General features: G+C 26.7%; 1 protein-coding gene across 7 annotated transcripts in view; it reads left to right on the top strand.

Moving 5' to 3' along the window:
- Positions 1-14,903, top strand: part of LOC127282010 (AF4/FMR2 family member 4-like) — a 225,096-nt gene that overhangs the window by 181,661 nt on the left and 28,532 nt on the right. For all 7 annotated transcript variants that reach the window (XM_051306070.1, XM_051306069.1, XM_051306071.1 and 4 more), the window contains one exon: positions 2,352-2,385. In XM_051306070.1, the coding sequence (XP_051162027.1) occupies positions 2,352-2,385 (34 nt within the window). The remainder of the gene's footprint in view (positions 1-2,351; positions 2,386-14,903) is intronic.

Here is a 14,903-nt window from a genome sequence, read left to right on the forward strand (position 1 = left end):
TTTCCCATGATTTGCGTATGTGTGTTCTATTGCTTACGCAATAACCACTGGCACGAGTTACTCATAGCTACCGTTTTCCCCTCTCTTATTTTCATCGTGGGTCATTGTATTCTCGGGGCGACTCCAAACCTTACAACTTGATCGACATTGTAGAACCGCTTTTATATATCAATGAACCTTTTCAAGAGGAATATCGCTTCATATATATTTTTTCGATGCAGCAGCAACTATTTTAGGGTGTTGTTATGGTTACACTCTGGGATTAAAAGTTTTTACTAGCATCCGCTAGCATCCTATATAATACATTTCTTTTTGAACTATAGCGAAATAATTAATCATTAATTAAGATTAATTAATAGAATTCTTTCAAATCAAAAATCTGACTAATAATTTTTAATGGGTTAATCATATGCGCCCCCAAAAATTACGGTCTTACGGAAAATTATAAGTTATTAAAATAAGCTGCAACGCTTATTATTTTAATCCAATTTTGCTTATTTTAATACCAAAATGGATTAAAATAAGCAAAATTGGATTAAAATAATAAGCATTGAAGCTTATTTTAATGCCTTTTAATTTTCTGTGTATATTAGTATTAAAACAAACATAACCTCAAAATTCAAAGTCCTAGGTCTCTAAGATTCATGGATCAAACATAACCTTAAAATTCAAGCACAGAAAATTAAAAGGCATTAAAATAAGCTGCAACGCTTATTATTTAAATCCAATTTTACTTATTTTAATACCAAAATGGATTAAAATAAACAAAATTGGATTAAAATAATAAGCGTTCCAGCTTATTTTAAAGCCTTTTAATTTTCTGTGCTTTTAGTTTTGCAAAAGAAGAAACAATAAAAAAAAAAGTTACATATAGATTTGTACAGCAAAATCGTACAAATTTTCTAATTAAAAGCAAATACAATTATGAAAAAAGATGGGAATAAAATAAAAAAGGAGCAATTAAATAGAAAAAAAATGAATTAGAGAGAGATAATGCAGGAATATAAATAGTATACGTGTTTAGGTTTGTCGATTAAAAAGGAAGGGAATGCGTAATGTGGTCAAGGTTGTAAGTCAAATGGATTGGTTGGTATTGCGTGCTTGCTCTTCAAATATACAGTTTGAATATATATATATATATATACTGTATCTCTTTGCACATATACATAGACTGAAATGTTATATGCAGCATTGTGCACACGATATATATTCGCGAAAACATATTACTGTACTCCTATGGATATTTCATTGTTATCCAATTATACCCAAAAGCTATTAAGCAACTAAAAGCTGGGCTTCAAACTATCGATCCGATTTTAGCTTAATTACACCTCGTCTCGGTTTTAGACTCTGTATATTGTATATATATATATATATGTATGTACCATCTTTGGTATGCTGTCATCAATCGATTCAACGAAGACTAATTAGCGAATTTCTGATATCAATAATGTTTCCTTATGTCTCAATCTACAATAATAATAATAATAATAATAATCTTCTGATGATAAGTCTCTTATTAATGTAGTGTAAAATTGATTTTATTCAAATTATTGGTTGCTTGTATTATCGAAACGATATTTATTTACATAAATAATTGTTTACTTATTTATTATCGAATATTGATAAAAAAAATTGTTCGAAACCACCAAATACATATCTATACCCCAAAAATAATTTGTTTGGAACAACTGAATTTTGGTTGCATCCGTTAAATATTTATTTGGCTCAATTTGAATATTTGGCTCAATTCAGTTTAATTAAACCAAATTTAAATAAATATTTACAGTTAGAAAAAAATTTGTTTGGAACAACCAAATTTTGGTTACATCAAGCAAAAATTTATTTGGCTCTATCAAAATTGGTTCAACTCAACTTAATTGATTAAACCAAAATTTAATTTACACTCAAAAAAAAATTATAGTTGAATCAATAATTTATATTTATTTATATGATTATTATTATTTATTTGTTTATTTATTTATATTATTATTTATTTGTTTATTTATTTATATTATTATTTATTTATTTATTTTGTTTGTTTGTATTTATTTACTTACTTTCGTTCAGTAAACATCCATCGAGTTTGAAAATGATTTTGCCTCGTTTGTATATAATAGAAAATAAGAAAAATTGTAATTGTTATATAAATATTTTATTTTTGCTTTTTTTTTTTTAATAAACTTTTTTATTATTAAAGTTTACGTAAGGAACATTTTTTTTTTGTTCGTAATGAAAAGTACGTAATTGAAAGCAGTTTAAATTTTATTGCTCTCTGTCAAATGTAAATTTTCTTCAAAGATTTATCTCCTTTTATAAATAGCTAATTGTTTCTCTTTTGCTTGTTTTAGAACGTGAGAGACACGCTACCAGCAGACTTTCCACGTAAGTACCATATACACACACATATACAAATTTGCATCCAAAATAATTAACTATACTGAAATTGAAATTAATAATTAAAAAAAAGGAAATTGAATTTCGGTCTCTAGCGAAAATTTACGATTTTAATTTCATTTTTTTGCTCTCTCCTTTTTTTTCGGGTTATTTTTAAAAAACAAATTTGTTTTCGTACTCCTATATTGTTATTTGTATTTTGTTATTTCAATGGTTCTTTTTATATTTAACGAATTTGCAAATAATCATCTTTCTTTTTCTCTCAACGTATAATTATGAGAATTCGATTTCTTTTTTCAAGGTGGGGAATAAAGTGAGATTTTTTTTTTTAAATTAGTGAAACGAGGACCATTAATCTATCAAATGGCAATTAATTATGCATTCAAAAGAAACCAATCCAACTTGATAATGTCGCGCGTTGGCCTTCTCGCGCGCATTTAAAATAACGATTGAACTTGTACTTTGTGATTTAATTTTTATTGTCCCTCACTCTTAGTGCTATAAATTTAATTTAATTTCTATATCTATTTTCCATGGAAAGTTTTGCATTAATTATTATACTGTAAAATTATTATACACATCAAATAATTCTAGAGGAACAAATTTCCAACGTATATATATATATATATATATATATATATATATATATATATATCAGGGATGTGTCCGGAAACGGAACTAAAATCAATTTTAATTTTGTTCCGTTCCGTGCCAGAGGCATGAAACTGAATTACTTAAGAAATTTGTTTTGTGTCCCGGCACGAAACAAAAATAAGAGGCAATTTTATTTTGTGCCGAGGAACGGAACAAAAATACGAGGTAATTATATTTCGTGCCGAGGTACGAATCCAAAATAAGTGGTAATTATAATTTGTGCCAAGGAACAAAACAAAAATAAGAGGTTACTATATTTTGTGCTGTGGAAAGAAACAAAAATAAGTAGAAATTTTATTTCGTTCCAAGCTCAAAAACAGAAATATATAGTAATACATTTACGTGTCCTGACACGTTACTAATTAGACTCGGATTTTGTTTTGATTCTAAACCCTCTATTCAACATGATACAAACATTTAAATCTCATAAATTCCGAGAAATGAATATTTATCTAATTCTATAGTTTATTTCATTATTAAGATTAAATAAAAATACTCTATAAATTTTAATATATGAATATTAACATCATAAATGAATATTGTACCCTTTCAGATATATGTATATTTTTTTACTCAACAAAGTTTATAAATCATTGTACCCGTAAGGGTTTTTGGGGTCGCTAATTAAGAAACCAATATCAGTTTTTTAAAAATTCAAAATGGCGTATCCAATATGGCAGACGAATTTTAAAAAAAAATTATCGGATTTACATGAAACTTATTACTTAGGGGTTTTTTGGGTCGCTGATTACGAATCTGATATCCGTTTTTAAAAATTCATAATGGCGAATCCAATATGGCAGACGATTTTTTAAAAAAATTATTGTATTTACATGAAACTCGTTACTCAGGGGTTATTTGGGTTACTGATTACAAATCCGATATCAGTTTTCAAAATTCAAAATGGCGGATTCAATATGCCGAATAATTTTGCAAAATGTCCTAGCCGTAGCCGGATATCTCTACGATGTCCTCAGGATATCTATGGATATCCTAATTACCGGATATCCCTAGATCGTTCGTAGGATTTCTTGAATATCCGAATGCTGTTAGGGAATATTAATTGAGTAAAAACTCAAAGAATATTTTATGATTACATGTTTTCATGATAGCACCCGGTTATGATACACCCTGTATATATTCAGTCTATATTTATTTTATTTTAATTAAATTTCTCAGAAATCTTATTTAACATTTAATAGACAGTCAACTTGTTGATAAACAATTTTTATTGTATGCGACTTATTTATTTTATTTATTTACTATACATATATACACTGCCGCTCAATAATATTTACCCACCTTACAGCATATTAGGGCTTTACAAAAAGTTTTGTATCTTTAATTCTAAAAAAGATGTAACCTTCCTCAAATATTCATCTTAAAGCTTATATCTTTGACTTTAACGATACAAAAAAGAAAATAAAAAAAATGCATTGTTTAATTGTTTAAAATAACAAAAAAAATTTTCATTTTTTTTTTAAATTTCAAATTGATCTTGGTTATGAAGAAATGATCAGAATTTAATTCTCGATACGGCATTTGAAAGCTTATTTTATCACCTTTTAAACGCTTTTTTGAAAATTTGTGTACGATGATTTTTGAAAAAGATATGACCATTTACTCGACCATTTATTTAAAAAAATGGCCCATTTTTTTCAATTGTTTCTAACTTATGAACAATTAAGTTTTGAAAAAATTTGTTTAAAGAAAAAATGTTCCTTATTATGTGTAGAACTAGGAAAAAATATTTAAAATTTTTTAAAAATAATTTTGTTTTTCTCCCATTTTGATCTTATATATTTTTACGACAAATACATGAGGTCAAAATGAGAAAAACAAAATTATTTAAAAAAAATTTTTAATATTTTTTTCCTAATTCTGCATATAATAAGGAACATTTTTTCTCTAACCAATTTTTTTCGAAAGTTAATTGTTCATAAGTTATCAACAATTGAAAATTTTTTTCAATGACTGATAACTCGAAAAAAATGGATTTTTTAAATTTTTGATAAGAGAAGAAAAGTTTCAGTTTTTCTTTTACTTTTCAATAATGTTAACAAAAATTTTTTAACAATTTTACAATTTTTTTTAATTTTTAAAAATGCGCAAAATGCTGCGCGCGGTGTTTAAACGTTTACTTAAACCAATAAAACTTATCGGCCCACTCTAAATTTTTTTTTTCAAAATTTTCTTAGTATTTCCAGGTATGTTTAAAAAAAATTAAAAAAATATCATAGCCAAATTAAAAAAAACTTTATTTGTTTAAAAAAAATTGTTATTTTTTTAATAAAAACTGAAACTTTTCTTCTCTTAAAAAAATTGAAAAAATCCATTTTTTTCGAGTTATCAGTCATTGAAAATAGGTCTACATTGAAGAAACTGAAATTTCGAAAATTTTTCAAAAAGTAAAAGAAAATATAAAAAGTAACGGTAACGCGTTACTCTTTTAAAAAAGTAACTGTTCCCATAGCACATTACTGTTTAGAAAATGTAACGCGATAATTTTTAGAAACATTATCGGTAACGATTACGCGTTACTGTTTAAAAAAAGAATGTTAACGAATTATTTTTTAAAAAATGTATTGGTCACGATTAGCGATACTTTTTACAAAAAGTAACGGTAACGCGTCACTTTTTAAAAATAGTTACAGTAAAGATTGTATGTTACTGCATAGAAAAAATAACGGTAACGCGTTACTCGTTAAAAAAAGTAACTGTTCCCACAGCACATTACTGTTTAGAAAAAGTAATCCTATTGATAACGAGGGGGGCCGGGGGTTATAAAAAGAATAAAATATTGTTGACTTATTTTATGGAGAGCCCCTTATTAATAATACCACCCTTTATATGATACATTTTATTGTAGTCGAGTAATTGATTTTATCAATTTTATTAAAAAGTATTACGCTTGTAACTCATAAAGCTGTGGTTTGATTTTTTTATAATAAGAGACTAAGTACATATTATTTAGAATAAAAACATTTTCTTGTCTCTTTTCATTTCTAATGTTGGACATATAACGAATTTGAGAGATAATATCCTTGAGTGCAAGGACACTTAATGTAAACAGGCCCGACAATCTGTTCTCATTTATTGTTGTTTACGTATTTGGAACGGAATAATATTCCTAAATAATTAATTTTATTCTGTACTTATAGCACGAAAATAAATACCTGTAAATTTTTGTTTTGTACCTTGGCACGGAATTAAATATACAACTATTTTCGTTCCATGCCTTGGCACAGAACTAAATATATAACCATTTTTGTTTCGTGCCTCGGCACGAAACTAAATATGTAACTACTTTCGTTCCATGCCTTGGCACGGAACTAAATATTCAACCATTTTCGTTTCGTGCCACGGCACAGAACTGAATATACAACTATTTTCGTTCCATGCCTTGGCACGGAACTAAATATATATACATTTTCATTTCGTGCCTCGGCACGGAACTGAATACACAACCATTTTTGTTCCGTGCCTTGGCACGGAACTAAATATGTAAATATTTTTGTTCCGTGGCACTGGCACGGAACAGAACAAAAATGGCATTTCCGGACACATCCCTGATATATATATATATATATAATCTCAAACAACGTGCTCTCGGTAATCTGAATACAAGATTTAATTAACAAACTTATTAGGTTTCATTAACTAACTACACTGACTATATACAATACATATATTAAGAAAATTAAATTCAAATTATTATCAACAGGATACTTATCATATACTGAAAATAAATTTTTATTTGATTCAATAATAATCGATTATTTAATAAATATATAATATGTATTAATTTAGAAACAAATAATTTTTATTTCTGCTAAATAATTTGTATTTGCATCAAATAATTTTTATTTCTGCCAAATAATACCTATTTGTACCAAATAATACTTATTTGTACCAATTAATTCTTATTTGTGCTAAATAGTTTTTATTTGCATCAAATAATTTTTATTTGGGACAAATAATACCCATTTGTACCAAATAATACTTATTTGTACTAAATAATACTTATTTGTACCAAATAATACTTATTTGTACTTAATAATACTCATTTGTACCAAATAATACTTATTTGTACTAAATAATACTTATTTGTACCAAATAATATTTATTAGTACCAAGTAATTCTTATTTGTGACAAATAATACTTATTTGTACCAATTAATTCTTATTTGTGCTAAATAATTTTTATTGGTACTAAATAAACTGTATTTGTACCAAATAACTTTTGTTACAAATACATTTTTTGGAACAAATACTGTTTATTTACTGTATTTGTACCAAATAATTTTTTTTGTGCCAAATAAACTGTATTTGTACCAAATAATTTTTTTTGTGACAAATAAACTGTATTTGTACCAAATATTTTTTATTTGTACCAAATAATATTTATTAGTACCAAGTAATTCTTATTTGTGCCAAGTAATACTTATTTGTACCAATTAATTCCTATTTGTGCTAAATAATTTGTATTTGCACCAAATAATTTTTATTTGTGACAAATAATACCTATTTGTATACCAAATAATACTTATTTGTACTAAATAATATTTATTTGTACTAAATAATACGTATTTGTACCAAATAATATTTATTTGTACCAATTAATTCTTCTTTGTGCTAAATAATTTTTATTGGTACTAAATAAACTGTATTTGTACCAAATAACTTTTGTTACAAATACATTTTTTGGAACAAATACAATTTATTTACTGTATTTGCACCAAATAATTTTTTTTTGTTGCCAAATAAACTGTATTTGTACCAAATATTTTTTATTTGGCATAAATAATTCTCATTTAAATAAACAGTATTTAAATCAATAATTTTTGTATTTAAAATAAATATCATTGATTCAAATAATAATTATCATTGATAGAAATAAACATTTATTTAATAGTCAAGTAACCGATTATTTGAATCAAATAAATTTTTTTTCCAGTAGCATTTTTCTAACAATTTGCCCATTTTTATTATTATTATTTTTTTCATATTTTATTGAGTTTTGATATATAACAGTAAATTTAAAGCGGAAAGAGAGTAAATTACAAAATTTTTTAGATGGGAAATATACAATATATATATATATATATATTTAAGGGATATCTTTCACGGTGTAGTAAAACTTTCCTGGAAAGATGGAACAAGCGTAAATCAATGCAAGGTCAACGTGAAACTACATTTTTCCATCCATTGCGTTTCATTGTACGATTACCACGTGCAGAAGAAACGATCGTCAGGGGATTTTTAGTACCTTCTGGAATGTTGTTCGCTTCTGACAAAGGCGTAAAGTTCATGTATATATATATACACATGACGTGGGAGTTGATCGCATCAATCTTTATTTCCTTTTTTTTTAAATAAAAAAACCCGTCATTTGTTTATCTTTAAAACACAGGGTGTAACGTGATTTTTTTTCGAAGGAAACTCTAAACCCTTTGCTAATTTACTGCTGTTATTGAAAACATGAATTATTGGTCTCAATAATATGAGTTCGGTTCTCTGAACAGTTTTTTTTTTTTTTTTTTTTTTTTTAAACGTTTTTAATTATTGAAAAGTTAAAAAACTTACACCCAGAGAAATGTTTTATTTGCACCAAATATAATATATATTTGTGTTAAATAAACTTATATTTGTCTCAGAATTTACTATATAGCCCTATTTATTTGGCGTAAATAAAATTTTATATTTATAGTAAATACAAAATTTATTTGCATTAAATTAATATTTATTTGGCTCTGAGACAAAAGAATTTTTGTGGGTGCGTAAAAAATTGTTAATTAATTTTTTTTTGAAATTTAGTTTTAAAATACAATTTATATAAAAAGGCGAAAAGTGATTGGATCCAAAATCTTCTTCCGGCGTAATGCAGAATCTGATTGTTGGTAAATTGCTCTTCGCTTTATTACGTCGTTACGATATCGCAAAGCCAGTCTACCGTGCGAACTTCTCCAACTTGTATATACTCGGATTTATTGAGCATTGTAACACACAATCAAAGTTTCGTATTTCTCCAATGATGTGCGTGAACCGTCTCCATAACATTTGCACTATATCGACAATAGTCAAGATTTCCTCACTTCAATCAGGAATACATACATTCTCTCTAAATTTGCATTATAGTGAAAATTTGCCTCCAATTCAAATTAGTAGAAATTTTCACTAATTTTTAGTAAAATATTACCATTAATTTGTTTAAATACTAATTCAAATTAGTTGAAATTTTTACTAATTCAGATTTAGAGAGTAGAGTGTATTTTCTATTCCTTCTTTTTCGAATTGATTAGTAACTTTCCTCTCTCTCTCTCTCCCTGCAAAAAAAACTTTGACGAATAAGATCAGTGTAGTGGAAAAGAATTTTTTATAAAACTTTTTTTTCCCCCACTTTGCTTTATATATAGATAGAAAAGAAAAAAGAAAAAATGAAACAAGGGAAAAAAGATAAAACAATAATGCCCTCAACTTTCATAATTGAATAGAAGGATTCACTTAAACCATAGTGGAACTTGAATTTTTCATTTAAAGTTGGTTGGATAAAATTTTAAGTAAGAAAGAGAGAATTTATAAAAAGATTATTCCCGACTTTTATACAGAGTTGAGAAAAAAAATTATAAACTGCTTGAAACGTTGATAGGTTTAGCTATTAAAAATTTGAAACGTTGAGATGTTTTTCCTGTCATAGTATTTAGTTTCACTCATTGTAGTAATATAAAACGTTGATAATTTCAATCGATGACAGTTTTATCGTCTACAACATTAAACGTTGATATAGTTTCAGCCATTTTTAATTTTAAACGTTGTTGATTTCAGTCGTTCCTTATTTTAAACATTTCAGTCGCTTATATCTTTAAACCGAGTTGATAATTTCAGGCGTTTACAACTTTGAACGTTAATAATTTCAGCCGTTTACAACTTTGAACGTTAATAGTTTCAGCCGCTTACAATTTTGAATGTTGATAGTTTTAGCCCCTTATAATTTTAAACATTGATAATTTCAGCCACTTATAAATTTGAACTTTGATAGTTTCTATCGCTTAAAACTTTAAACGTTGATAATTTCAGCCGCTTGTAACTTGAAACGTTGATAATTTCATCCTCTTAAAATTTTAAACGTTTATAGTTTCAGTCGTAACTAACTTCACACATTAGTAGTCTGAATTAATAGTAGTTGTTTGAGACTTCCAGCCCTTTCCAATTTTAAACGTTTCCAGACTCAGTCGCTGATAACTTTGAACGTTGATAATTTTATTTGGCTGTAATTTTTAACGTTGATAATTTCAGCCATTTATAACTTTAAGTGTTGTTAGTTTCAGCCACTTCTTTCTTTTCAGCGTTGATAGTTTCAGCCGCTTATAACTTTGAACGTTGATAATTTTAGGCCCTTATATATAAGGGCCTAAAATTATTTATTATAAACTATTGTTTTGTACGTTTATAGTTTCAGCCGCTTATAACTTTAAACGTTGATAATTTTAGGCCCTTATAGTTTTGTACGTTTATAGTTTCAGTCGCTTATAACTTTAAACGTTGATAATTTTAGCCGTTTACAACTTTAAACGTTGATAGTTTCAGCCGCTTACAACTTTAAACGTTAATAGTTTCTGCCCCTTACCATTTTTAAACGTTTATAGTTTCAATCGCTTATAAGTTTAAACGTTGATAATTTCAGCCACTTATAACTTTTACGTTATTAGTTTCTGTCGCTTAGAACTTTTAACGTTGATAATTTCATCCGCCTATAATTTTAAACGTTCATAGTTTCAGCCGCTACTAACTAAACACTATAGTAGTTTGAATTAATACTAGTTTTTTGATAGTTTCAGTCCTTTCCAATTTTAAACGTTTCGAGATTCAGTTACTTATAACTTTGAACGTTGATAATTTTAGTTGATTGTAATTTTTTAACGTTGATAATTTCAGCCACTTCTTTCTTTTAAACGTTAATAGTTTCAGCCGCCTATAACTTTAAACGTGGATAATTTTAGGCCCTTATAGTTTTCTACGTTCATAGTTTCAGCCGCTTATAACTTTAAACGTTGATAATTTCAGCCGCTTACAACTTTAAACGTTGATAGTTTCAGCCGCTTACAACTTTAAATGTTAATAGTTTCAGCCCCTTACAATTTTAAACGTTTATAGTTTTAATCGCTTATAAGTTTAAACGTTGATAATTGCAGCCACTTATAACTTTTAACGTTGTTAGTTTCTGTCGCTTAGAACTTTCAACGTTGATAATTTTATCCGCTTATAATTTTAAACATTCTTATTTTCAGCCGCTACTAACTTCACACATTAGTAGTCTGAATTAATACTAGTTTTTTGATAGTTTCAGTCCTTTCCAATTTTAAACGTTTCGAGATTCAGTTACTTATAACTTTGAACGTTGATAATTTTAGTTGATTGTAATTTTTTAACGTTGATAATTTCAGCCACTTCTTTCTTTTAAACGTTAATAGTTTCAGCCGCCTATAACTTTAAACGTGGATAATTTTAGGCCCTTATAGTTTTCTACGTTCATAGTTTCAGCCGCTTATAACTTTAAACGTTGATAATTTCAGCCGCTTACAACTTTAAACGTTGATAGTTTCAGCCGCTTACAACTTTAAATGTTAATAGTTTCAGCCCCTTACAATTTTAAACGTTTATAGTTTTAATCGCTTATAAGTTTAAACGTTGATAATTGCAGCCACTTATAACTTTTAACGTTGTTAGTTTCTGTCGCTTAGAACTTTCAACGTTGATAATTTTATCCGCTTATAATTTTAAACATTCTTATTTTCAGCCGCTACTAACTTCACACATTAGTAGTCTGAATTAATACTAGTTTTTTGATAGTTTCAGTCCTTTCCAATTTTAAACGTTTCGAGATTCAGTTACTTATAACTTTGAACGTTGATAATTTTAGTTGATTGTAATTTTTTAACGTTGATAATTTCAGCCACTTCTTTCTTTTAAACGTTAATAGTTTCAGCCGCCTATAACTTTAAACGTGGATAATTTTAGGCCCTTATAGTTTTCTACGTTCATAGTTTCAGCCGCTTATAACTTTAAACGTTGATAATTTCAGCCGCTTACAACTTTAAACGTTGATAGTTTCAGCCGCTTACAACTTTAAATGTTAATAGTTTCAGCCCCTTACAATTTTAAACGTTTATAGTTTTAATCGCTTATAAGTTTAAACGTTGATAATTGCAGCCACTTATAACTTTTAACGTTGTTAGTTTCTGTCGCTTAGAACTTTCAACGTTGATAATTTTATCCGCTTATAATTTTAAACATTCTTATTTTCAGCCGCTACTAACTTCACACATTAGTAGTCTGAATTAATACTAGTTTTTTGATACTTTCAGTCCTTTTCCAATTTTAAACGTTTCGAGATTCAGTTGCTCATAACTTTGAACGTTGATAATTTAAGTTGATTGTAATTTTTTAACGTTGATAATTTCAGCCACTTCTTTCTTTTAAACGTTAATAGTTTCAGTCGCTTATAAGTTGAAACGTTGATAATTTCAGCTGTTTATAACTTTGAACATTGATAATTTCAGCCACTTATAACATTAAACGCTGATAGTTTTATCCACTTCTTACTTTAAACGTTGATACATTCAGCCAGTGACGAAATTAAAGCAATCGTACATTTTAAAACGATGTGATTGTTTTCAGTTAATTTTACAAATTACACAAAGGGTTTGAAGAAAAAAAAAGAGAGAGAGAGAGATTCGAGAACATTGCATAAAAACGATAATTCCAAGATATATATATATAAGTCGGAAATCGGATTAGTTTTTTTTTATCTTTTTTTTTTGTCGGAATGGAATAGCTTTGAGGATTGTTGTCGTTTTTAGGGAGAGAGAGAGAGAGAGCGGGGGCGCTTTGATTATCAACAGTTTGCAGTAATGAAGGAGACAATAAAAGAGAAGTTTTTATCTATGTGTGAGTGTGTGTGTGTTGTATGCACGGGGGAAGTGGAGCGTGACCTCACTTCCAACTCTTGCTTTGCGGAACGATTATGTTCAATTCTTTATATATTATTATATACATTAAAAAATGCTTCATAAGTTTTTCTCTATATATCTATTTTACTTTTTTTTCATTTGTTCTCGATTTAAAAAAAAAAAAAAAAAAGTTACAAATTGCAAATTATCGAATTACTTTTCTTTGCATGAATAAAAAATATGATAAATCACAACTTTGTTATGTAGAGTACAATGGACGAATATATTTATCGGTTTCTTTTTTTTTTTTTTAATCAATCCAACGTCAGTGATTGCAACATATTGCGGATTGCCACGTCCTATGACGAAATTCCAGTCACTTAATTCCATCATTATAAAAGTCTGTAATTTTATATTCGCAATATTCTCTCAAAGAAAAATAATGTTTCTTTATTTTGGTTTTTTTTTTTTTTTATTTTAATTTGTCATTGCGATATATTGTTTGGAATTATTTATATAATTGTTATATAAAAATATAATTGATAAAATAATTGTTTAAAAAAAAAATTATTTTATTTAAATAATCCATTACTTTACTATTATCAAAAATAGAGATTTTCTCGAACCAAATAATATTTTTTTTAACAAAATAATTGAATTAAATAAATTTTATTTGTTTGAAATTTATACAGAAATTATTGGTTCAAATATAGTTTACTTAATTCAATTATTTGGTTTTTTATTTGGTTCGAGTAAATATTTATTTGATAATAGTTAAGTAACGGATTATTTGAATATAAAATAAATTTTTTTTACAGTATATACAGCTAATTATTTATATATTATTATTATTATAATTATTATTATTGTTATTGTTATTGTTATTGTTATTGTTATTGTTATTGTTATCATTATTATTATTAGATTTGAAAATAAATGAAACGATGAATTCTTATTGTCTGGATAATTAAAGGTATAAAAAAGACCGCCGCAGTAGTAAAAGTTTAATTTTCCCAGAGTAATAATTTGAATCCGGATCTTTTTCGCGGATCCTCGTGGTTCTTTTTTTTTTTTTTCATTTTCTTGCGCTTATAAGTCAAAAGCAGAATGTTAAAACGTGTAACCGAGAACTCGTAACGACGACTTATGAACGTAAAGCCGGTAAATCCTCTTTAATAGGCTTCCACTCCAACATTGCAGACTTGTCTCAGTTAACTTTGTAATTTTTCAAGGTCGCTTGATGAACTATACTTAATTATATGTCATCTTTTATTGCACTTCTCGATACTTACTGTCCAAGGTAATTTAATAGCATCGCGCGCTTCTTCGTTATAATGTTGAACTGACGTTTATTTTGTTAAATATTCAATTTTATTTTGCGCCGGTTTTTTTTTTTTAATGGTAATTGAAAAAAATTTTGATTTTGTGAAAAAAAAATATTACGTTGTTTTAAAAATTTTAATGAAATAAATTTTTTTTTGGTAAATTGTAAAATTAAAAATTTATAATTGTATTAATTTTAATTTTTTTTGTAAATTTTGTCTTAATGGAATTAAGTTGGATTGCATTTTTTTTTATTCTTCAAATGAGAATAGATGAAAGTGAGTCGTGTGAATATTGACCTTTTAAATTTACCTGAGAAATTTGAAGGTCCAGTGATTTGAGTTTGAAATTTCGACTATGTGTTTCATTAAAGTAACAAGATTATCGTCGTGATAGTCGCACGTTTACTTAGAATTATTGACAAAGAGAATTTTAAGAAAAAAAATGAAATTTTTTTTAAATAGCAAATTTGAGATATAAGATTAAAAAGTAATGAATAAAAATAATAATTTAAAAAAAAAAAATAAATAATAAAAAAATTAACTAATTAAAAGTAATTTAAACTAATTTTAAAAAATT

Source organism: Leptopilina boulardi, unplaced genomic scaffold (assembly GCF_019393585.1).
Source record: "Leptopilina boulardi isolate dan_hultmark-lab unplaced genomic scaffold, ZJU_Lbou_2.1 LbouV2_278, whole genome shotgun sequence".
Taxonomy (NCBI): Eukaryota; Metazoa; Arthropoda; class Insecta; order Hymenoptera; family Figitidae; genus Leptopilina; species Leptopilina boulardi.